The sequence below is a fragment of the Plodia interpunctella genome, chromosome 2 (assembly GCF_027563975.2).
Source record: "Plodia interpunctella isolate USDA-ARS_2022_Savannah chromosome 2, ilPloInte3.2, whole genome shotgun sequence".
Taxonomy (NCBI): domain Eukaryota; kingdom Metazoa; phylum Arthropoda; class Insecta; order Lepidoptera; family Pyralidae; genus Plodia; species Plodia interpunctella.
Genome location: NC_071295.1, coordinates 1272176 through 1296363, shown reverse-complemented (window position 1 = coordinate 1296363; position 24188 = coordinate 1272176). Strand labels below are relative to the sequence as shown.

At 37.4% G+C, this 24188-nt stretch overlaps 1 protein-coding gene across 7 annotated transcripts in view; it reads left to right on the top strand.

Annotated features, from left to right (window-relative positions):
• The window catches only part of Klp10A (Kinesin-like protein at 10A), a 55560-nt gene that overhangs the window by 23576 nt on the left and 7796 nt on the right, over window positions 1-24188 (top strand). For 3 of the 7 annotated variants that reach the window (XM_053762669.1, XM_053762676.2, XM_053762675.2), the window contains 10 exons: window positions 1987-2023; window positions 15327-15487; window positions 16870-16992; window positions 17547-17726; window positions 18280-18459; window positions 18945-19090; window positions 19793-19904; window positions 21098-21232; window positions 21928-22083; window positions 23643-23796. In XM_053762669.1, coding sequence (XP_053618644.1) covers window positions 1987-2023; window positions 15327-15487; window positions 16870-16992; window positions 17547-17726; window positions 18280-18459; window positions 18945-19090; window positions 19793-19904; window positions 21098-21232; window positions 21928-22083; window positions 23643-23796 — 1384 coding nt within the window. Of the gene's footprint in view, window positions 1-1986; window positions 2024-7754; window positions 7949-14481; window positions 14752-15326; window positions 15488-16869; window positions 16993-17546; window positions 17727-18279; window positions 18460-18944; window positions 19091-19792; window positions 19905-21097; window positions 21233-21927; window positions 22084-23642; window positions 23797-24188 lie in introns of those variants that run through there. The other 4 variants (XM_053762682.1, XM_053762691.1, XM_053762708.1 and 1 more) reach the window with 3 other exon arrangements.

Below are 24188 nucleotides of genomic sequence, written 5' to 3'. Positions count from 1 at the left end.
ATTAGGTCCTTTCGGCAGATCTGTGAGGCAAGAGAATTAGCATACCATGTATGCTCTTTGGTTAGTATTTAATCCTCCTGAATATTTAAAAGGTCGGCAACGTAATGCAAGTAATTTGCAAGTGCACGATGTTCCTATGAATAAATTTGCACAATCAACCTAGTTCATTGCTTATCTAAAAGAAGCGATATAATCAGTTCTAGGCCCATTTGCATGGCTAACGAGTGCGATCCCAACTAGGGCAATAGGTTCCAGTAACTATGAATCTGGTATATGCTTTTAATTCAGAAGACAATAATTTAAATGTTCTAAATCTATCCAAATAGGGGCACGAAAGTACGTCGAAATGGTTCCCAAAATGGTACTAGTAAGTCAGTGTTTGCTTGTGTCTTGAATTATATAGAATTTCTTGAATAACTTCAGATCACAGGATATCTAATTTCAAGTTATTCTAAATACAGTTTTATGACTGAGATCAAGTTTTTAGTAATACCGGTTATAAATTACGGTCTATCCGTTTTTAAAGGAAGTAGTTTTTCTATGTTATTTATTGATGTAGTCTTGTGCTTGTTTTTGTTGAGTCTCATTTGCATCAGTGTTACGATTTATGATAACGAGTTTTATTCTAATTTAAATGGGAAAAATCTCCCTTATGAATTCGTGTAACTTGAGAAACCAGAAACGAAATTGTCTGTAAATATTAAATGGTATCTGTCTCTTCTCCAATACATTAACGTACGTACCTATGTATTATTTTTATATGTATTATGATTATAATGTCATTGTTCCAAGATAGCTTCATTTTAATTTTATAGACTTTACGAGATATAATATTCATATTAACAATTAGCATGCAAATGATATAAATTGCATCTATAAAGCCATCTAATATCTCTGATAACGGAATGTGCTGGACAGTAATTGCCGCTAAAATGGCATTTTAATTCAGTCATTTTGCGTGTATACAGGTCATAGTCACGGTCATGGGTATTAGGCGATGTAATAACATTAATTTATTATTGGACTGGCGATCGTTTAAAAAAGTTATTCGTAAATTAACATGCCAAAAATGGTTAGGTTACAACAAAACATGCCTCTTGCGATTTCATTCTTCCGTAGATCATCCATTCATCGTGGATTCAGTGATAGAAAATCTGCAACAAGCAATTACTCATAAGAAGTAAACATAATTGCAATTAAAGTCCATTTCGCTTCAAATGGAAGTGATAGTGCAATTATTTGCCGTCACGTGAGTTCCCGCCATTATCTTGGGTATCAAGTTCTAGTAGAAAATAACACATACCATGCCAGAGGGCTTTGAACCCTATGTTTGTTTTTTTTTTCAAGAATGTTTTTATAGCTTTGTGTTTTTGTATATTATATAATACAGTAGTAATATTTCGTTTACTCTGTTCTAGTTTTAATGTTATTGATGTCGTGTTTTCTTTTCGCGTGTGTGATTTTTGTCATTTTTTTCCAGTTTATTTTGACAAGTTTAATGCTACTACTATGTTACTGTGTTTAAAAAAATAGTACTTTAGCAATAATTACTTTGTGGTTGTACAAGGAAGAATATAATATGAAAACGGAACAATTTCCTATATTATAACCACCTAATACCACAATATTAATACAAACTACACTACAAAGTTTACGTAACAAAACAGATATAACAATACATAACCCGCATTCGTTTATTGAATGATTTTCTAAACCCCAAATCGGGACATTTTCTAATGCGGGCATTAGGTTAGGACGCGTGACAATTTTCTATACAGCCGTAATAATTTCCGGTGTCCCGGTGAACACAGTTGTGCCAACACTTCTGGATTAGTCACCTCTGTTGAAAACAATCTATCTCTTTCGCACCCTCGGGCTTCTAAGACTTCTGTAAATAGTTGTGTACTTACATCTCCCGCTTGATGTATTATTTTGCATCTCGTGATTGTGATTTTTTGATTTTTAACATTGAGTTTTCCGTTTTAGGACATGACGCGGCAATCGATTCCTGTGGCGACGAAAGGTGAGTCAATTTTTAGTCAATCTTTGTAAGATAAATGGTGCGTGGATCATCAACATTTTGATTTGATCCGAATGGGTTGAACACTCTGCTCCATTGTATGGTATACCTATACAAAAGAAGTGGGATCACCACCTGTTCACCTGGGATCGCCAATTGGGTGAAGCACGGGGTTAAAAGAGGTGTTCATGCTCAAAGTTCTTTAGTCTTAGAGAGTTTAAATTACATATAAAATCTAAATAAACAATGTAGTATTTAATAGAATCTTGAGCTGTATTGCATTATAAGAAGCATACAATTTCCCTTTGTTTACCTTTCTGTTCGTGATTCATTAGATGTTTGATATGTTTTGTGTTATTTAAAAATAAACAACAAAGGCTAAAATATCCGTTGTCGTGTAGATTTCTACCGACGTTATATGCAAAGTAGTAATATAACGTCTAAAAAGATTATTAACTATTTTATTATTGATTTTTTTGTGTCTTAGTCTTATTGATAGTTGTCTTAATTACTATTGCGAAGAATCATGAAGAGATTCGTGATATTTGGGTTGGTTAGATTCTTCCCTTCGGCCACATTGGAAACTGTCCTTTGGAAACTGGTTTCCTAACCAGATATATTTTTCTTTTTTAGAAACCGGGTTTCCAATAAAGATACATAATTCTCTTTCGGAAACTAGTTTCGAATGAAGACAGATAAATCTTCTTTGGAAACATCAATCAAAACTATGTACTTACTAGAAATGGAGCATGCAAATAAACTTTTTTCATGAGAAGGTAGGTAAAACTCCTTGGTAGCAAATAAATTCATGGCCACTATCAAAATTTTATTAACCTAAGTTAAAAACGAAAATTCCCTTGTAGTAACAGGAAGAACTATCAAGGATTACATATTATTAACTTCTATATTTCATTAATTTCCACGATGCGAACGAGATAGTAATTTCATTCCACATGTGACTTGGATCCATCGAAATGCTAGCCCCGAATATTGATAAATGCAAACGGGGGCACTCTAACATTATTTCCAACACGCGATGATTCACCAACCCTAAGTCTGTCTCGTTTCTTCAGCTTAGTGATGGAGAAAGATGGACATAGTTCAGAAAACGGTAGCATCGGGTCAACGGTCTCGGGTCATTACGTTGAACAGGTGAATGGGTGCAAAATTAGTTTATTGTTTGAAGAACTTATCATTTAAAGATCCTTGTGGATAACTCAGGGATCCATTTCCTTTGTCAATACTAAAAACTAACTGTATTTAATTAATGACTGATCAATAAATATTGTTACAAGTAAAGTTAAGTTCTCGGTATTCGAAACGGTTAAACTTAACGAGTTTGTTACTATTTTTATTACTTAATAATCAATAATGAAATATCGATGTTTGTTTTCACTCTAAAACCACCAACACTATAAAACTTAATAGTTTATTTATTATGAAGATACTCTCTAACTTAACCTGCATCGGTCATTGCACTGATCGCTGTCTCGGCATTAGATCAGTGTTATAAATCTGTTGAAATGCTTGATTGATCAGTGTCAACATTTGATTATAAAGAATCATGACAAAAATGAGAAGCGGCAACGGCACCTTTTTTATTCATTGATAATGTGGGCTGGTGTCAAGCATCCTCCGTGATACTCTCAAATAACTAAAGTGCAGAAACAACACAGATTTAATTGCGGTAGGTCATGAGTGATAACATTTCCGAGACCAGAAATTCTTATGACTGATCTAATATTAGCAAGTAATAATTTTAGATTAATAGAACGTAGATTTTGCGAATTCACTCCTAGTTAATTAGCGGTCAAAGGATAGAGGTATTCATTTTCGAAGATCAAAATATCTATCTTCCTTCGGTCCCGAGGTGGACGACCCGACAATCGTGTCACCTGAATTCCTGCAATTAAACGTTCGTGTGAACCATAGTGTTTGTTTAGCGGTTAGCGGTTGTCCTTGTCAGTCTTGTCGTGTTTTTTCATTGTGACGATATGGATTCTAATTTTGGCTTCTAATTATCTTTTCCTTTTTTTTCGATTACATTGGGATAGGCTTGTTGATAAATTTTGGCTTTGATGACTACTCGAACACCTTTATATTGATAGAAACACCAGTGAAAAAAATACTGTGATAATGATAATGCTTTCAAAGATATGACAAAAATAAAATCTTGGACTCGTCCAAACGCTTCATACTATATGACCAGGTAAAAGTGACGTCACAACTTGATAAACTACTTGTTTGTGATGATGATTTTAGTTTTTTATGATGATTAAGTTTGTTTTTAATCTCATACTTTTTAAAAATTGATTATCCAACCAACTTCAAATCTTCGTATAATTATCCAGCTGCATTGTTACAGTCTATGAATTAACATATATAATGAGCCTAAATATATATATTTGAATTATACATATTTTTAACAATTCTCTTACCTTATCAACTTGGAATATTTTTGACTAGGCCTTTTGATGATTTTTACCCATCAACGTTACGTCCTTATGCTATGTTATTATGGTTATTGAAGATAATGCCTACTTCCTCGCTTAAGCCAACAACAGTTTCTCACGAACATTGCAGCTGCCTCATAATAGTCATTATTTTCTACTTCTTGAAATAAGCATTGAGACACGTTACTTTTATGTATCAACCAGAAAAACATTATTTCCAAGTTTATCCGGTTCAGAAATCTCTACATCCAAATTCCATTAATAACTTTTAAACCACCAATGAACATAAAATCTGATCGTTTCTATTAAATTATTTCTATTAGTATATTTATTTAAATATTGATATTCGACTTCCTTTTTTCTCTGTATGTCCACTTATTGTCTTAATTTTAGTTTCACTTGAACTACTTTGTGTTCCTATTCCCGATTTATTACATGTTAAGTTGTTTTGTTACTGATTCATTAGATTTTTATTAATTTATTTAAATCCTTACTCTATCTCTAGTGACAGCAATGCTGGCTACAGTCACCTAGTATCTCGGTTCATTTCCGCTACGTTTGCGTGTTGCCCGCATTTCTCGGTTGCGTCAATCAGTTGTGTAACTCTAATTTGGCAGCGGTTGCGTTTCATCACCTCCGTCAACATTGTAGATTGCAAGTCTGATCTTTTATTGAACTATTTCAATTAAATAATAATTCATACATCAGACGTGTAATTTGTTATCTGGATCTGTGTTTTCTGGATGGAAATTTTGTCCTCATCTGCAGATATAATCAAACGATTCCGGATTTTAATGTCAAAATTTTACTGTATCCTTCGATGCTTAATTTCCCGTTTGGCGAGAATCTCCACTACTAGGATGGAATGGAAGAAATTAATTTGGGTCGATCGCTTATCACAAACTTACTTTTAAGCTGATGGAATTTCATTAGCCACATTATCTATCGATCAAATTTTAGCGAAACTGCTGAATAAGCCATGCGTGTTAATAGAAGTTAAGCCTCACCCGAGGAGCTTCGATATCAAGCAATCAATCAAGTTTAAGCTTGTTTAAAGTTTATTCCATTTGGACAAAATGTCTGCAGGTCGTCTTTCTTTCCTAAACAGTGTTGTCATTTCATTCAAGTCTAAATCGGCATCGGACGTGATTGCTACTAATCCATTGACGGAGTCTGATAAAAATCATTCTCAATAACTTACTATTACCTGACGGACATTAAGATACAATGAGAGTCTAAGACACCTGAGACCTCTAAAGACACATTTACCGGACCGCAAAGTATATATATATATATATATATATATATATATATATATATATATATATATATATATATATATATATATATATATATATATATAGCTCTGCTTAGTTCAGACATCAGTCTCTCACAATCTTAAAATAAGTTAAACAATGTAACTTATACTAAAAGTTTGTATTATGTTTAAATTGTGGAGAAAAAAAAAAAAGAAATTTTGAATTTTTGAATTTTTTTTAAATATAGGAACGTGGTTTACCAACGAAGATAACCCAGTATGCAAACACGTGCTTTATTTAAAAACGTAGTCTTTCACTTCCTTCATTTATTCATAACTTTATTTTCTCCCATACAAATCAGCCAGTATTAATATTTAATACTAGCTTCGCCCCTGGTAGTAGTAGGATTATCGCGATGGTGGCTGAGATTTCGTGAGGAATGGCTGTTCTGTATTCAAATGTAGTGGACACTCGGGGTCACGGTCGAATGCTAATTCGGTCTTGACATTGCGTTCTTGTGAAGGCCGCTCCTGAACCAAATTGTGTATCCGGATCCGGTAAATACACGTGTAATAATAGTTTTTTGATTTATTACCTAGGAGATAGTTTCGATTATATTATACATTTTGAGCGTTAAAAGTTGTGGGTTGTGGAGTTTAGAAGCTTTTCATAGTTTTATGCATGGGTTAGATTAGAATTGGTGGGTGAAATATTGTAGGTATTTTTACGACTTTATAAAGGCGGGAATTAAAAAAGTTTTTAGTAAATATTTTCCCGAAGTCGAATTTTTTATGCTAGTTTCTGCAAATTATGTTATGTGAACAATCAATGAAATAGGAGTCCAATACGAAACAATTAAATCGATCAAAGTAATTTCGAGCATATACCACATGGTAAGAAACCTGTTATTTCCCACAAACATTATTTAGTTATACCGCGACATAGCACTAAAGTACCCACTATGGTGAGAGCAATGTTCTGTTGAAACATGCAACCGGCAAATGTAATGTCGCATCTGTCTGTATGAGTGCGATAAATTTAAAAAGTACTATATGGATTTTTGTACGGTTTTCACCATTAGATAGAGTGATTACTAAGGAAGGAAAAACATTGTGATCCCTTAAGCTAAACTATTAGTGAATCACAGCCAAAGCAGACTGAATATCGTTTTGCATATATATTTAGTGTTATATATCGTGACATTCTGTCATTAAAAAGCTAATGTTGGTTACGCTCCGCTGTCACTGACACTTCGATGGTGTATGACCATTCTCATGATATCGATCGCTTTGTATGAAAACAATAATTTTAATCTTTGAAGACAGTATATACTTAGGTACATCTACAATATGATTTCTCTTTACACTTTACGATGAGACAGAGCCAAGGAACGCGACACTTCGGCTTATTGGTGGATTTAAGATTTAAAATTCATAATCTTGAAATAATAGTCTTTTGTTCCTTAAGAGTAAAACAATTATTAATGTCAAAGAAACAGATATACAACAAAGAATGTCTGAGATCTCATCCTTTCAAGTATGGAAAAATCTTGAGTGCTCTTCAAAAGGATATCAAGTGAATCAAGTTGCTTTAAAAGCAGAATGGTCGGTTTGACACATTTGTTAATAACGGAACTTTCGTGTTTACTTAACCATAATGAATTAGCTCAAAATTATATTGTTAAACATGACAAATAAATCGTAAACCGATTCCCTTTTATAGATTGGAGCGATTGTGAAAATTTCTCAAGTGAATCGACAAAAAAATGTCTCGTTTCAGTCAGTATTCCTTCTATCCATATACGGACGTATAGCGTTGTATGCATTTTCGTTTAATAATTTAATAATGTAAATAGGGTTCACTTGTACGGCAATATTTCTATCATAACAAGACATATGATGGCGTGTGGTGTTTTGGGGTTGTGTGAATTTTACATGGGGCGGTCAGCCTGCTCCGTTAGTTACATCGCCCGCTATAAGTGTAGGCTGGCATTCGCGCGCGGACAGTGTGCGCGCGGCAGTGTACCACAACACTGGCTGGTACCCGGGTGTTCTAAATTCAAATCTACCAATGGATTACACACAATAGTGCTGTGAACCCGACCTTTACGTTAATCTATAGATAAAAACAAAGGATTTCTATAATGCCAGTGTTGTACGAGAGATGCGCCCAGACGCATTTGCAGCCGCCAAGGCGGAATAACCGACCGGTAGGCCGTAAGTTCAACCCCCTTGTCTGTCTGGTGCGATGTTCAAGCCGATTTGGATCTTATTGCAAGGTGTCATGTCCAATTTTCTGTGTGCGATGATTTCTCCAGCCCCGGGGAATTGAATTTTTCTGCCATTGTCGCATACTGATAGTTCTGACGGGAAAGTTTCTATTGCGGAAAGTCAGAATCATTTAGTAAATATGATGTAGCCTTTTCTTTGCTCGTTCACTAGCTTCTAATAACGACCTTGAAAGAAATAAATGGATTTCTAGGCTTTATTGTGGATTTGAAAAGCTTTTTTATAGAGTTGCTTGATCAGTCTGGAAATTTGATTACTATTTTTCAGCAGTCGTAGGTGTTCAATTTACTAAATAATATCGCATTAAACATGTTGTAGCAAATGTTATCACGACGATCGGTTGACCTACAGGAAATATTTAATAAATTGTTTTGAGTGTTTAACATATTACTGAGTTTATAAATGTCCATCAGGTTATACTGTTTTGAAGACTTTCCCTGTATGTTTCAGGTACCACCTTAGAGTTTCCCTCTATTTCTATAGATCATCCATCCGCCTCGTGATCTGCCAGTTCATTGGTCAGTCACCTACGTGGAATAACATTCAAATAAATGTTTTGTAATGTAAGGATAACGCTCCCGCTGATTCAGTCAAGTCGAGGTGTAGGCGTTGGCTAATGACCGATCGCTTCAGCGAACTCGATTTTATTATCTCTTTCCACTATTTCAACTTTTTCTTGATCGTCGTTCCTTGTCTTTATAACTGATGATCTGAGTCTATATAAAAACTTCCATGTCATTCAGATTTCCTTGAAAGATGAAACGAGACTGAGACTATATCTTCATTCAAGTGATTTGAATGATCATCATGTACAAAACCAGAATATTGTTCTGAACTTACTTCTTACTCTTATTATTATTATTTGTATCTCCTTTTGGGATTCACGGCACTAAGTCCGGTCCTTTGAGAGGCTTGCGTGGGGATATGGATCCAACACGTAGAGGCCCTTTGGAGAATGTTGATGTTGTGTAGGTCTCCCGCCAAGACCCGCTCCCGGATATACCAATGAAATGATATGCCCATGAGCAGGTCTCGGCGGGAGTGTGAACTATTGCAGAATAATGGAAAGAAATACTGGTCTATATAATGAAATTTGGATGGACTGAGAATGGGCTATTGCAAAGAGTTCGGTCACCTGCCATAATCATGATAACTGACTATTCAGTGGCAGGTGGTGACTCGCCGCTCACTGGATGGGCCCCTCAAATCAGTCGCCGTGATTGGCGACAAAGGGGCAACATTGGCGTGGGCGGCTAAGGGTGTAGAGAGGTGAGTCTGCGGGGCGCGAAATCATGGTGATCCAGTCAGACGCCCCCGGCGTTATGACATTTTACACTTCCACCCTTCGAGCATATAGCTCTCGCGACTCCACTCTGGCCGGCCGATGAAGGCAAGCCAGAGGTAGGGGTCCTGTTACCTCTCGGTTTCTACTCCGACCTTGGGGAAGGAAGGCGGAGGTGAGGAACAGGGGCCTCCCCTGGGAGCACTCAGGTCCGTGGGGTCGCTACTCCTCAACAGCTCGCCACAAGCTGCCCTGCGGGCTTATTATTATTATTATTATTGGAAGTAATTCCTGTTGACATTCGTAGTTTTGCCTATATATTCAAAGTTTTCTTCATTCAAGTGATTTAAATGATCATCATGTACAAAACCAGAATATTGTTCTGAACTTACTTCTTACTCTTGTTATTATTATTATTGGAAGTAATTCCTGTTGACATTCTTAGTTTTGCCTATATATTCAAAGTTTTCTCTTGACTTAGTGTAACTTTTGCTTTATCATTAAATTCAATTACCCACTTGCTAGATTTATTACATAATGTATAATGTAGTCACTCGTGATGATGATCTCTATTGCTTTGGATGGTGGGCGTAGGCGGCTCAATCAGATTTGCGTGCTCATTACTTTGTGTTGCGATTCGCGTCGCTCCATCTTCATTATTTCCCATCTTTAGGGTCATAAGGGTAGGAAAATTAGATCCTACGGTAGCTGGCATGTCGGATTTAATTTTTTTATGAAACAGTCCTTAACTATTAGGGAGATGTGGTAAAAGAAATGTAAAGAATTTAGATTTTTTTTTTGTTAATTGTCTAACAGACCCTTGATATTAAAGGACGGCATATAGGGATTTGGAGACATTTGTAGAAAAAAGTACATGTTGTCATTTCATTACCATGACTACACTGCATCCCTATCTGACAACTAGCAGTCAGCACACATTTTAGTCTGGCTACCGTTCATACCATTCATAACAAATTTTGTTACACATCTTAGAATCTTTTATAACAGAAAGATAAACTAATTCTAGCCAATATCCACCTCAAAGGCTGAAAATATCACCATAATTCCGGGAATTGACTGCGCAATAGGATTTCCCGCCAAACCCTCCCTTACCGGGGGCAGAGATTGCGAGTTCAATTGGTTTTATTTTCCCTCCTGAATATTACCAAAATTCTGTCCTAGGATGCGTAAATGAGCGAGTATTTCCTTTATATGTATTGAATATTGCAAATTATTACTCTAGTTGAAGATTTTAATTTAGGTTGAGGTTGTTTAGTTGTACGAATCCGTTTTCCATTTAAAAATAGTTTCAGATATTTTTAACCTGATATTTTTTTTTGTTGGTGACTTGGCATTTCAAGCCGTAGGTCATGGTCGACTATTAAGGTGATTTCTGAGGACATTATGTCATATAAAATGTAACGGGCAATGCCAATTTGATTTTAATGGTCATGAGAATTGGATTACTTATGAATTATTCCTAAAAACTCGTTTTCTTTATGAAACTTATTCTTTCTCGTTAAAATTGCATAGGGTACTCAAGGCACAGAAAACTCCTGTCTCTTAGGGTTCTAAGTCTTATAGTAGTAGTATAAGTGTACTTATAGTTATGTCCATTTGCCTAATGAGCAAAACTTCAAATACTATGTCGTAAAATGGAAACCGGAACTCAATTAGCGTGTAATACAGTGGATTAGAGATCGCGCGACCTGGCGTTAGAATCTGCAATAGATCAGTAGCAGGAACGAGGAAATGCCCACTTACGGCGAGGAAGTCGGTTGTGTAGCCAGAGTTGGCATGGTAATGAGGTAAAAAAATTGACGTGTAGATCTTCGCCATAAGTTTCATTAAAAATTAGACAGATGACAGACATTTTTATCGTCAATTTACAAAAAAAAAAAAACAATTGAGTTTTATTGTTAGACATAGCTCTGCCACTATCGTTATCGGTAGTGTGATTTTTGACACTGAATCTACGCTTTGGGCTTTATCAAAATTTGTTGTTTTTGATTTTTGCCAAAATTCATACTTTTTGTCGATATCAATAGCATAGGTAGAGTTATAAAGATGATTTTTTTGATTACGTACGGAATAAATGTCTGGCTATGTACGATAATACAAACCCAAGAAGGGCTTGCTTTCGTCAAGAATGTTATGCGTGCTAACAGTCTGACGGTGGGGATGCCGACGACCGTACGAAGTGGAGGCGAAAAAGCAGCAGGAAGCAACCGGGAAAACGCAAGATAACAGAGAGCTACAAAGATGATTTGCATAGTTGAAGACACAAAGAGAGTGTTATATAAAAATGATCGTTTGTGATTAAAGATAGGTCACGAGCGGACACAAATGAGTCATAACATAACAAAGCTTGGGAATAGGATGCACAAGCCTACGCAGTGTTGGTCCGGACTTGGCTTGGATGTTATGTCAACAAACAGCATTGTGCTGCTAATCTATTTTGACTAAGAAATTTCAAAGATGTTTCTTTGTGTTTTTTCTTTCGTTTGTTGAGACTGTTGTCTTCGACTTTGTCATCATAATTAGCACTTACTTTCTGATTTCTTCTGATCTTTTGATTGTTTAATTTCGTGTAAAAAATTAAATTCGTCAAGATTGATTGAGGGCGTGAATAAAAAACTGCCAGACGTGCAGAATCGATGTCGCATTTAATTTGTACTATGCGTGCCTTTCCTCTGCATGAAATGTTAATTATGCTAAAAACTGCAAATAAATTGGTATGTTATGACATTTTCATAATTGCATTGAATGAAATGTTGACTGAACATAGAGGGGGCGGTAAACTAATGCACTTTTGTTGTTATAAGTTGCTCTGACTGTATTAGCATTAAGTTCAAGGAAATCTTAATAATACAGTATTAAAGGTTTTCACACGAAAGAACAGAATAAATTACAAAATATTGTCAAATATCACTTAATAGTTCTTGGTAATTGTTGCGCTTATCATAATTATATGGCTTCTACCACCACTCTTCCCGTAACAAATTTATTTCGTATCATATATTTAAAGAATTCCTTGGGTTTTGATACATGGACGTCATGTGTGTATTCGCCGGATTCAGTTCTCACCAATAATTTGTTTTCTCTATGCTCCCAATGTTTTTTCTTATTGTATCTCATGATCACGGCTTGTTGTTACTGTATAATTTTGCCATGTCTAAGTCTATGAGGTCACCACACCGCAGTATTGAAAACACATTGGCATTGTCATAGCAACGGTGGTTTTCGCACAGTCGCCATGTCACATTACATTCGCGATCGCGAATTTTTGTAAAATAGACATATGTATCCGATCGTTCGACACTTGGTCTTCGGCAAATATTTATGAAGATGTTACATATTTATGAATGTTGATAAAATGTACTGATAGAATGAGAAAATTGTTACAAGAAAAAATGGCCATAACATTCGTGAATCAGAATTGATCTCTCAACAAGCATTTGAAGGCAGAGTCCGCACCAAGAAATAAGTACAGCAAGACGTGGCGTTACAGTCGCTAACAACAACGTGGCCGAATTGTTATTTGCTGATCTGTTCCACATATTGCCGTGGGTTTTATTTCGAGGTGCGGACAAGCAGTTTCTTGATTTATGTTAGCAGCCTCCGGTCTTTTTCGGATAGGATGATGACGATAGAGAAAATATAAAGTTATTTTTTATTGCTAGTACACGAAATGACAAATCTTGACTAAAAATAGGCTAGCAGTTAGTAGTTGCTCATGGTTGCCAAATAAGGTCTCCGAATTATTCTGAATATAGCAACCTTGATGATCAGTTGAGATAAACTCATGCGGCATCATCCTTAAGTTCAATTTTAAAATTATTTTCTTTTATTTCAGTATTTTCGCAAGAGTAGCTTAATCGTAGTCTTCTTCATAGTCGTATTCCTCATGGCTGAGGGTCGTGGTCATTACGTGGAACGAAACACACACAACAACTTTCTTGGCATTATTAATGGAGTGGTTTGCCATTGCCTTCTTCATTTCACACACAAGTTAATAATAATCAACCGGTGCAGGTTTTCTCACGATGTTTTCCTTCACCGGAAGCAAGTGGTGGTCAATGAAAACTTATTATACATGAGTCAGATTGGTATACAAACTCATGTGGAACGAGTAGGATTCGAACCTGAGACATTTCGATCCACAGGCGGGCGTCTGAACCATTACACCACCACCGCTTCAGTGATTTCTAAAATTGTCGGTTTAATTTTATATAGACTGCTTCGTCAAATATTAATTCGTAATTTAAGAGTTATTAGCATCGATTTTTACCGTTACCATTGCCAAGTTCCTCGGAAAAGCATCGATTTTTCCACGTCTTGACGTCACACGCTAAATTTTTCAACACGTCGCCGGCGACGGGTACAAAGCACCGTGTCACCCATTATTACCAATTTACTTGTTTCTCCGATCAATTCTGTAATGGATCCTCGAACGTTTCTGATACATTGTAAGCACAGCGGTTGGCTGACGAGGTTTTGTCGTTGTCTCTCCATCTAACTAGTTATTGTGATATCATATTAATGTAGTAAATGTTTTTACTTATTGCCATTGTTGTTTGTGGTTGCTCGTGAAAGTCTCTGCGGTGGAGTACGCTGGTGTTTCAGTGCGTTTAGTCTATGGCTACGCCCAGTCATAATGTTATGATTTTGGTGGCGTCCCACGTGATATAACAATATTTGTGTCTACCATTCATACAGGATAAACTTTATTATTAAGGCGCGGTTGGGTAACGGACACAGCATCCAGTATTGAATGCATTTCACGTTTCTGACCATACTGCCAAAACATATTTTGGTCAAATTTTCAATCGTGTGTTATGCTCCATTTCTCATCTAATTGCGTGGCTAGCAACGTCAAATCTGCACGGCCACCGTAGTGATGGAGTTTACAAGCCATAAATAGACGTATTGTAGTGTTATGTCAAGTTCATTCTAGATGACTCGTGTAATTGTACATACAGTTTGTTTTTGAGTAACGAACGAGCCAGTGCAATTTCACCTTCGTGCACTGCCGTAATCGGTGCGCGTGCGTCACGGTTCATTGCCTTGAGTGCGGAAAGAGATCCTAATATGGCGGCCGGCGCAGGCGCAGGATTGCCTTGCGCCAACGCAGATTGCAGCCACTTCGAACAATCTTTCTGTCCCGAGAGCACATTACTCGTTAGACAATTTATGTAAAAAAACATACTAAAATAAAAAGAAGCAATTTTGATTCAAAAATAGAACTTGAATTTGAATAGAGGAGCAATATTAAAAAAAAAAATGAGAGACTGAAAGTTGCCAAATATGTGTTGCTCGTGGCTCCGATGTAGGAGACGCGTGGCAGATTCCTCTGAAGGCGACACTCCTGTGGATGCCTTCGGAAACCCAGAGACACCCAAAGATACGGAAGAGGAAATAGAACTAGACGAAAATGATCAGAAGTCACGTAAGAACAAGATTGTTGTTTTTACTTGCACTATCTAATTTGGCTTTTCGTTTGATTTGCTTTTGTTTAGGTCCGGTAAAATGCACCGTGTAACCGTGAGTAGGCGTGACCAAAACGCAAAACGGGGAAATCTTTTTGTACATTTGTAACCTAGAACTTGATGTTCTAGGTTACAACTATACACATATACTATTCATGATTATGGCTTTGTATTTGATATCATTTATTTTGCTTATTCGTTGTGTGCTTCTTTCTTGAAATTAGCTACAGTTGTTACATCGTATGAATCACGACTTGAAACATTAGCAGCGGATTGTATGCTTTTTAGTTGTTTTTCAGTTCTTGCTGTCTCTATTATTAACAAGTCCAGATAGCAAGAGACATCAACACTTAAGGAAAAGTTTATTTTAAATTTTACTATTGCATAATGATAAACAGTACAGTTGGGGAAAGATATACCTGACCGCTCCACCTTACTAATTTGTTACCATAAAGGAGTCAGGTTTATCTGCCTTCGACTGTACACTTTGGTCGTAATTGTGTCTGAATTTGAAGTTTTGAAAATAATGTTGCAGCGCCATCTCGCGTCACCCGCAACAACCAAATGCGGTTGTCGAATGCGGGCGGGGGCTACACAAACGGGCATGGCGGGGACACAACGGGGCGTCGGGGCGCGGAGAACGTGCCGCCCCCGCAGCCGCAGCAGCCACAGCCTAACTCCAGGGTCACACAGCAGGTGAGATAATGAACCACCTAGGTCTGTGGAATGTGGAAAGGAAGTCCTCTGATCAGTTTTTCGGTAGATATACTACTTTTGGTATATATCAGTAAATACATTTATAAATTCTGTTGCATGGAAATTCGTTCGAATTGCGTGATTTAGCGATAAGACCAAGACTTTGGCTATATTTTGTATATTTATTATAGTGTAATTTAAAATAAAGAGTTCATTTATTCAATATACTGTTAAAACTTAACCGTTTGCAAATTTAGCTTTCCAATGAGTGAGAAACCTAAGACAACATATCATTTGCACATGAGAAACTAGGACCAACGGGGTTCGTTTGCAGTCCAAATAGTCATGGCTGCACAGAGCTAATGTCACTTTGAGAATAAGTGACACTACTGATGAGAAACCTAAGACTAATTCATTATGAGCATGAGGAGGTATTTTTAAGTCCAAATATTCACTATCACCACGGTCTACATTAAAATGTTCAAGTTAATTAACTACTGTTGGTATTGAACGATTGCTCGAGATCAAAAGATCGCGCCCAAATAGCGTGAATCATTTAGTTGAATAGCGTTTTATTAGTCTCTCAAAGGCTTTCAATAAAACGTGGGATGCCGCGAATCAGATAAACCTTTTGATAAACCGTTAACTGACTGACATCACCAATTTCGGAAATGTCTGTTTTGGCAACGGACTCAATTTGTTAAGAATCATAAATTATTTGTTTTGTGGTGAAGATACGTGTAAGGATTATGAACTTTTCACCAGTATGTTTCGAAGTCAAATTTTTCAAATAAAAAAAAACCGGGTTGCACTCCGGGAGTGCCGGCAGAAATGAAAACTTGAATATTAACGTTGTGCATTTTTTATATCTTACGAATTTTCGATCAGGGTCACGTGTCCTGACGCGAGTTTAACATTTTGTACCCATCACAAAAAGTACATAACGTCGCTAAAGAAGTGTTCACTTCAAAAAAGTCACCGACAGTTTCAAATTACTTTGTGGGCATTATCGTCAACTTTTAGTGACCCACTACTGGTACATTATACAGCCATTTTACCATCTGCGAATTTTTTTGCGAGTTTTTGTCCAAAGCACAGCAGGCTGTTCAATCATCTAGAGTGCAAAGAAATGTTTTTATGTTACAACAAAGCAAGAAGAAATAGATTGTTTTTATTTATTTATTTATGTTGTAAATAACAAAAAATATAAAACTTATAGATGGGAAACTAAGTACAAAGTTTCTTAATGTATTGTTCAATTATTTAGTTAGAAATCTTCAAATCAAATAAAGCTTTCTGATTATCCTAGGGAAGACCCTGCCCTATCCTATTTTCCTTTTCCCTCGTTACCATCTCATCCTGTCCCGCTCTATCCACAACAGGCGCCGACATCTGGCGGCCGCTCTCGGTCGGGCAGCACGCCGAGCGCGGCTTCTGTCAACCAAGGTCAAGGTCAATCGCCTTACGTGCCGCACATGCAGAGGCGACTGCACAATGTAAAAGAGGTCCTATATTTCCTATCCTGGTTGATATTCCCTTCATCGTATTAAAAAAAAAACGAAAATTTCTTAAAACTAAAGGTATTTTTATTTTAGAAGTTAACATGTCTATTGCTAGTATAGTGAATAGTATATACATTGTTATCCAAATCATATAGGTGAGCCACTCCTCTCCATATTTCCACAAAGAGCGAGACCCTTTGCATTTGGCCTCTACCGGTATCAATCTATATATTACATTATCGACTGAGATCAACTAATAAAATTAGGTATCAAAATTAGCTAATGAAAATCGTTATGTCAACACATTTAAGTCTAATTTTCATTACCAATGTGCCATGAAAATAATTTTGTTCGTCAAGTTTCAATAGCCTGAATAAGAGTCAGTCAATTAGAGTAAATCCTTATTTCACGACGAAATCTAACGTATACACGCGGTAGTCGCCAGAGTGGCATTGATTATAAAGAGAAAATGGCTTCCTTGTTGGGTTTTTTGCAAATAAAATTATAATTTATATTATTTTAGTTTGTAAAGTAATATAATGTTACCCCTATTGCAGTTCAACCCCCCGGTGGGGGCGGGAGGCGCGCGGCCGGCGGGCGTGTCCAGCACGATCTCGGTGCCGCACGCGGTGGCCTCGGGCGCGGTGCGGAGGTCTAATGTCGTCAAGGAGGTGGAGCGGCTGAAGGAGAACAGAGAGAAGAGGCGGCAGCGACAAGCGGAGCTCAAGGAGGAAAAGGTCACTATTTTTTGGGAGCGAGAGCGAGGTGATATCTTCGACCGCCACAGAGTGAAAATATTCCCGCCAAGTCTGCTGTCACGCCTTGGAAACCGCGGCTACGATGATTCCGCATCAATCTGGAGAATATCAACACCGCGATCCAGTGTTGTTCAATCTATCTATCTATCTATCTATCGGCGCCATCTGTCCGTGGTGTTGCGAACTATTTCCGCTGTTATGAATTATCTCGGCGTTGTGCTTGTGGCGTCATAGATTGTCGGACATATTGTGTCCAATAACGAAAACGTATTTGTCAAATAACTATATGAAAAAGAATTTTAAATTATTTTTGTCTAAATCTGCCACGATTTGCGATTTCATTCAATGTTATCTCTGCATACTTTTCTTGCTCCTAGGAATTAATATATATTTTTGATATTATTCGCCTTATTACACTTACACATATTTTCATAAAGATTCAAACGAAAAAATAAAACCGTCCAGTTACCACCCATACAATGTTACATAGAATTTGTTCTTTAACATATTAATAACAAGTGTGTAAATCCAGGAAGCCCTAATGAACATGGACCCGGGCAACCCGAACTGGGAGTTCCTGGCCATGATCCGGGAGTACCAGAACAGCATCGAGTTCCGGCCGCTGACGGGCAACGAGCCCGTGGAGGACCACCAGATCACCGTCTGCGTGCGCAAGAGGCCGCTCAATAAGAAGGAGCTTGTCAAGAAAGAGGTATTTGACTTAATTTTCAGTACATTTTTGACGTAAAAATTTTTTGAATGTTTGTTGAATTTGAATGTGAGGAAAACGGATTTTTAAGAAACTACGTTGATTTCTAGAGAACTGAATTTTTGCCATTGCAATATCGAATAGAATGGTATTGACCATCGGTTGATAAACATGCGCCAGCCAACAGGATTTAGCGCCCAAAATCAAAGTAAAATAATTTATTCAGAAATTAGGCCTTCACAGGCAATTTTTCACGTCATATTCTAAATTAAATCATATTTACCAAAGCTACAAACTACTAGCATTTCGGAAGGACCACTGCTGAGAAGAAATGCCGAAAGAAACTGATACAAACAGTGTTGATCCCTATCATGCCAGAAGGGCTTAACAGAAGGACCTTTGACTTATGTTACGTCTTGAGTAAATTTATCTTTGTAAAAAAGGCCTTTTTTATTAGAGAAGTAACAAAAAATAATTATATTTCCCAGGTGGACGTAATCAGCGTGCCGGCGAAGGACTTGATGATAGTCCACGAGCCCAAAAACAAAGTGGACCTCACGAAGTACCTCGAAAACCAGAAGTTCCGCTTTGACTACGCCTTCGACGACTCGTGCACCAATGAAGTTGTTTACAAGTGAGTGTTTCTCAAATTTCTCAAATTTTTCTCTATCAAAGACTTGATTATAGCCCCAGAAAGACTTTTCCCGAATGAAGTTGTCCACAAGCCAGTGTTTCTCAACTTTTATTTGATGTTTCTCTGTTAATAGACCTGATATTAGACCAAGAATGACTCCTGCTCCAATACGTTGCCTACAAGTCAGTGTTTCTCAACTGTTATTTGACGTTTCTCGATAATAGACCTGGTGAAAATCTAAGAATAAAATGGACCGTACAAAATTCCTTGATGAGTTTTAGCTTCGACGATTTCTGCATCGATATTATAATATAAAAAATACTATAAACATAAAAATATAATATTTTATTTAGTGAGAAATCGTGAGAAACTTATCAATTTTGCTTTACTCTTTGTAGAATAATGGTATATTTATGAGTTGCATGTGGTTCTTGTCCTAAAATCGGACCACTGCATATTCTTTCGTGAATGTCGTACAACGCGGCGAAGGGATGAAAGGCCTTGACAGCTGATAGGCAATAAAGTTGACGAAGAGGATTGACGTCAAACTTTTTACTATCATGGTTGAAATCTATGATAATTTATTATCAACTAGCGGCGTGTCCGGGCTTCGCTCGGGAATAGACATGTTTTTATTTTAGTGCGTATTTTATTTCATGATTCTGTGATTGAAAATACGTTGTGATTTTCTACTTGTAACAGATACACGGCCAAGCCATTAGTAGCGACGATCTTCGAGGGCGGGATGGCGACTTGTTTCGCGTACGGTCAAACCGGCTCCGGCAAGACCCACACCATGGGCGGGGACTTCCAGGTACCTAACATAAAATTTACTTCACGAGATTGTATACACACAATTGGAATCGATAGTTGTGAGGATATTTAGTGATTTGATCAACGCAAAATATGAATTAAAATTTTCTTGTTTGTGGTCAATAAATGTTTACTTTTGAATATGTACACAATCGCAGCATATACCATACATTAGTATACTTTATGACGACCTTCGTGGCCTATAGTCATCACGTCGAACTGCTACACTGGAGGTCGCGGGTTCGAATCCCGATCAGATCAACGTGGAAAATGATCTTTTTCAGATTGACATGTGTCTTGGTCGATTGTTGTTTATTTACATATATATGTCATAATGTAGTGTCGTTGAGTTAGTATCCCATAACACAAGTGTCGAACTTGGATTGAATCTATACGATTTGTCCATATCAATTGTTCAGTACTAACTCAACGATACTATATTTTATATCAAATACATATATAGATAAACATCCAAGACACGGGACAATCAGAAAAAGTTTTTCCATAATGACCCGACCGGTAATCGAACCCGGGAGTTCTAATCTTTAATTTGTAATTTTTCTTGTTTAGTGTCTTTTATTTAGTGACTTCTTTACCTCTGCAAAGTTTGTAGTACTTACTATAGCTTGATGTAGATTTACAGGTTGGTATTCTAATGGTATATCAAAATTTTGTCCACTTGGTGTACCTATTGAGGTAATACATAAAGTATTAGATTTTCCATCTGCCGACGATTTTACAGCAAACTGAAACCTCAACTTTTCCATTTCCTTTAAATATTTGCAGATAATGTTGTTTTATAATGATAATATTTCCTCTGTCTAGGATTTATTGGAATAAAACCGCGTGTTTCTGTGAAAAATCAAGATATTTATTTTTTATAGCGAATTACAACATTTATAAACTGAATTAAGTTTATCATGAACAAAAAATGTACTCACCTGTGAAAAATCAAGAAACAACATTAAAAGATCCTATTCCAAAGATTGTTTAACTAAATTGTAACAATAAAAATAAATTTTACAATAAAAAATTTTGTTAAATCTTAATTTAACAAAAATAAATTCAGATTCTCCTTCATGACATGTATACGAGTATCTGACAGTGTCAGTACAATTTTTAAATTAAAGAAAATCTTATAACCATAAAGGTTTTCTTTACATATACAAAATAGAATGCGAACGTATTCCGTAGGGCAAGACGCAGGACTGCAAGAAGGGCATCTACGCGATGGCGGCGCGGGACGTGTTCATGTACCTGCGCTCGCCCAAGTACAAGCCGCTCAACCTCATCGTGTCCGCCTCCTTCTTCGAGATATACTCCGGGAAGGTATTGTCTTCTTTGTATTCCCTTCTAAAAAATCAGACATATGGTAATTTGTCTGATTTTGAACTGAATGCCGCCCGAATGCGTTCGTATGGGAAAATAAAACTAGGAAAGTGGAACCTGGACTCTCTGATGCTTGACAGCTGAAAGGAAACCTTTTTACGAGCACAATTTTTAGATATGTTCATGTTAACATACAAATTCGATGGTACATCTGCTACATGTTCACATTTAGTGTAAACCGCTGGAGAGATTTTGATGGAATTTTAATAACGATCCGAATTCGAATGTTTAACTTATTTTTATTATTTCCACCCCCCCCCCCCCCCCCCAAAAGTCAAAATAGTGGGCAATTCACTTCAACTGTAAACCGCCCGAGAAATTTTGATGAAATTTGAAAGAAGACCCGTATTCAAAAGTTCCACTTTTTTCGAATATCCACCCCCAAAAGTCGAAAAGAGAGAAAGTTTATATAACAAACCAGTCACATTTTGCTACGAACGGAGCTGCGGCAAACAGCTAATTTATCAACCTACAAATTAGCAACGAGCATCTAACTTAATGAATTGTTTTTGAAAACAATAATGAGATTCCAGAAATTTTTTTCATCTCATGATTATTTTCGTAAATAAGTTAATAAACACGTGTGACACGTATAACAAATACATAGAATGTATTGTTTCCGTTTTCCCTGGCAGGTGTTCGACTTGCTAGCGGACAAGGCGAAGCTGCGCGTGCTGGAGGACGGCAAGCAGCAGGTGCAGATAGTGGGGCTGACGGAGAAGGTGGTGGACAACGTGGACGAGGTGCTCAAGCTCATACAGCACGGCAACGCGGCGAGGACCTCGGGACAGGTGACCACTGCTTCTGTTCTTTATTATTCATTTTTTACAGAGACAATGGAAATGTCAAGGCGCCGAAAGCATATATCAAACGGTAATGCCGGCTCCACACTGTCGGTAAACAGTTCTTGGGGCTATGCTTATCATAATAATGCATTGTTATCCAAACGAAACGTGCGTACGGAATTTCAATTCAAACGGTCGACCACATCTGTTTCAAAATTTAGTTAGAATATTCCGCCCGATACTAACACATTATAGGGGCTTCTAGACGGTCCATATTTTACTACAATATGTGGCTGCATTACTGGCAACTAATTACCCGGCCATCAGAATAGTAGCCAAGGGCTGTAAGGCATCCAATTGCAGCCCGAGATATTTAGTTCGAGGGTGCAATTGGTGCTTACACCCGAGCTGACTACTCGGCTTTTACATCTCGATTGTGAGGTAAGTAGAAAAAAAAAACCGGCATTACAAGAATTGTTTTTTCATCTTTTTTCATTAAAAAGAATCAAGTAGGGAACTTTTTAATTTTTTTTTTCAAGAACGAAATTGAGCTTCACCGTTCGATATTTAAAATTGATGATTATTATTCTCTTACGAAGACAAGACGACGCGACCATCAAGCGATGCATGTCTATTGCCAGTACGATGGTTAGATGTTCGCGAACTTATTGAAAGAGTGATTTTTTTTTAAATTACCGCCCTACGGCTACTTTTCTGGCTACTAATTATTACTCTAGCGCTAATTGTTCACCTACAAGCCCCATTTGGGGGTAATAAGGACCTACTTACCGAATATGTGAGATGTAAAAATATTTTATTGCAACTGATGGCCGAGCAATGTATGGCTGGGCCATGTGTTGCAATTGACTGCAATAGTTATGGCTCATGATGTAGACTCCTAAACAGGCTACACACAACGGCAACAATGGCTGACAGAAATTTAAAAAGAAGAAGGAGAGATTGTGGATTCGACCTTACTTAAATAGGCGTGAAACTTTAGATAATTTAAGTCAAGAAGTAAGCTTTGATAAAAAATTATTTAAAAACTTTACTAAACTGTCAAAGGGTGACTTCGAGTTTATGTTAAACAAAAATTGGATCAAACATAAAAAAAAAAAATTGTACAAACATGAGAAAAGCAATACCTGCTACCACAAGTTTGGCAATAACTTCAAAGCAAATTTATAGCAAACTTCATGACGCGTAGAAAACGACAACGACACCGCTATGCCGGGCGACTAAAACAATAGCTAGCTGAGCAATGTTGCAGTGAATCGATAGCTTAACGATCGTTCGGCAACCCATCAAAACAATATCGGCCATACGTGACCATCCCAAACATGTTTGGCTGTATAGCCGGGACATTACTGCAATATTGTATAGTCTGGCTTATATTGCTTGCAATGTTGCCAGCCACTGTGATGCAGCCACATATTGCAGTAAAATATTGCCCGTCTAGAAGCCCCTTAAGTTAAATAATTGCTTGTAATAGAGAATTTAGGTTGTGAATACGTGTTTGAGAGTGTTTAAGCGAGATAGATATATAACTGGTATACCTGTCGCAGACGTCGGCGAACTCGAACTCGTCGCGGTCGCACGCGGTGTTCCAGATCGTGGTGCGGTCGCCGGGCATGCACCGCGTGCACGGCAAGTTCTCGCTCATCGACCTCGCCGGCAACGAGCGCGGCGCCGATACCTCCTCCGCCAACCGACAGACCAGTGAGTATACCCTCTATCCCTCTTTGCCTTCCTCCCCTACTCTCTCTTTCTCTACCTTCCTCCATTTCTCACGCTCTCCCTTTCCCTCCCTCTCTTTCTCTACTTCCCTCCCTCTCTCTTTCTCACCTGAGCATTTACCTGATTTCTTTTTCAGCCGGAGTCCAGTCCGCTTTTGTACTTTTTCGCCTCCATATAACAGGGTCGTCGGCATCTCTCGTTGTCAGACCGTTGGCGCGCAACTAAGCGTTTTCCTGATTGCTTCCTCGGCCCAATGTCTTTCGTACTTTTTTCAACTCCACTTCGCGCGATCGTCGACATATAGTACCTAATTAGACCTGGATTTGCACGCAAATTAATTTGATGATATCAAGCTAGCATCTAGGTTTGCCCCT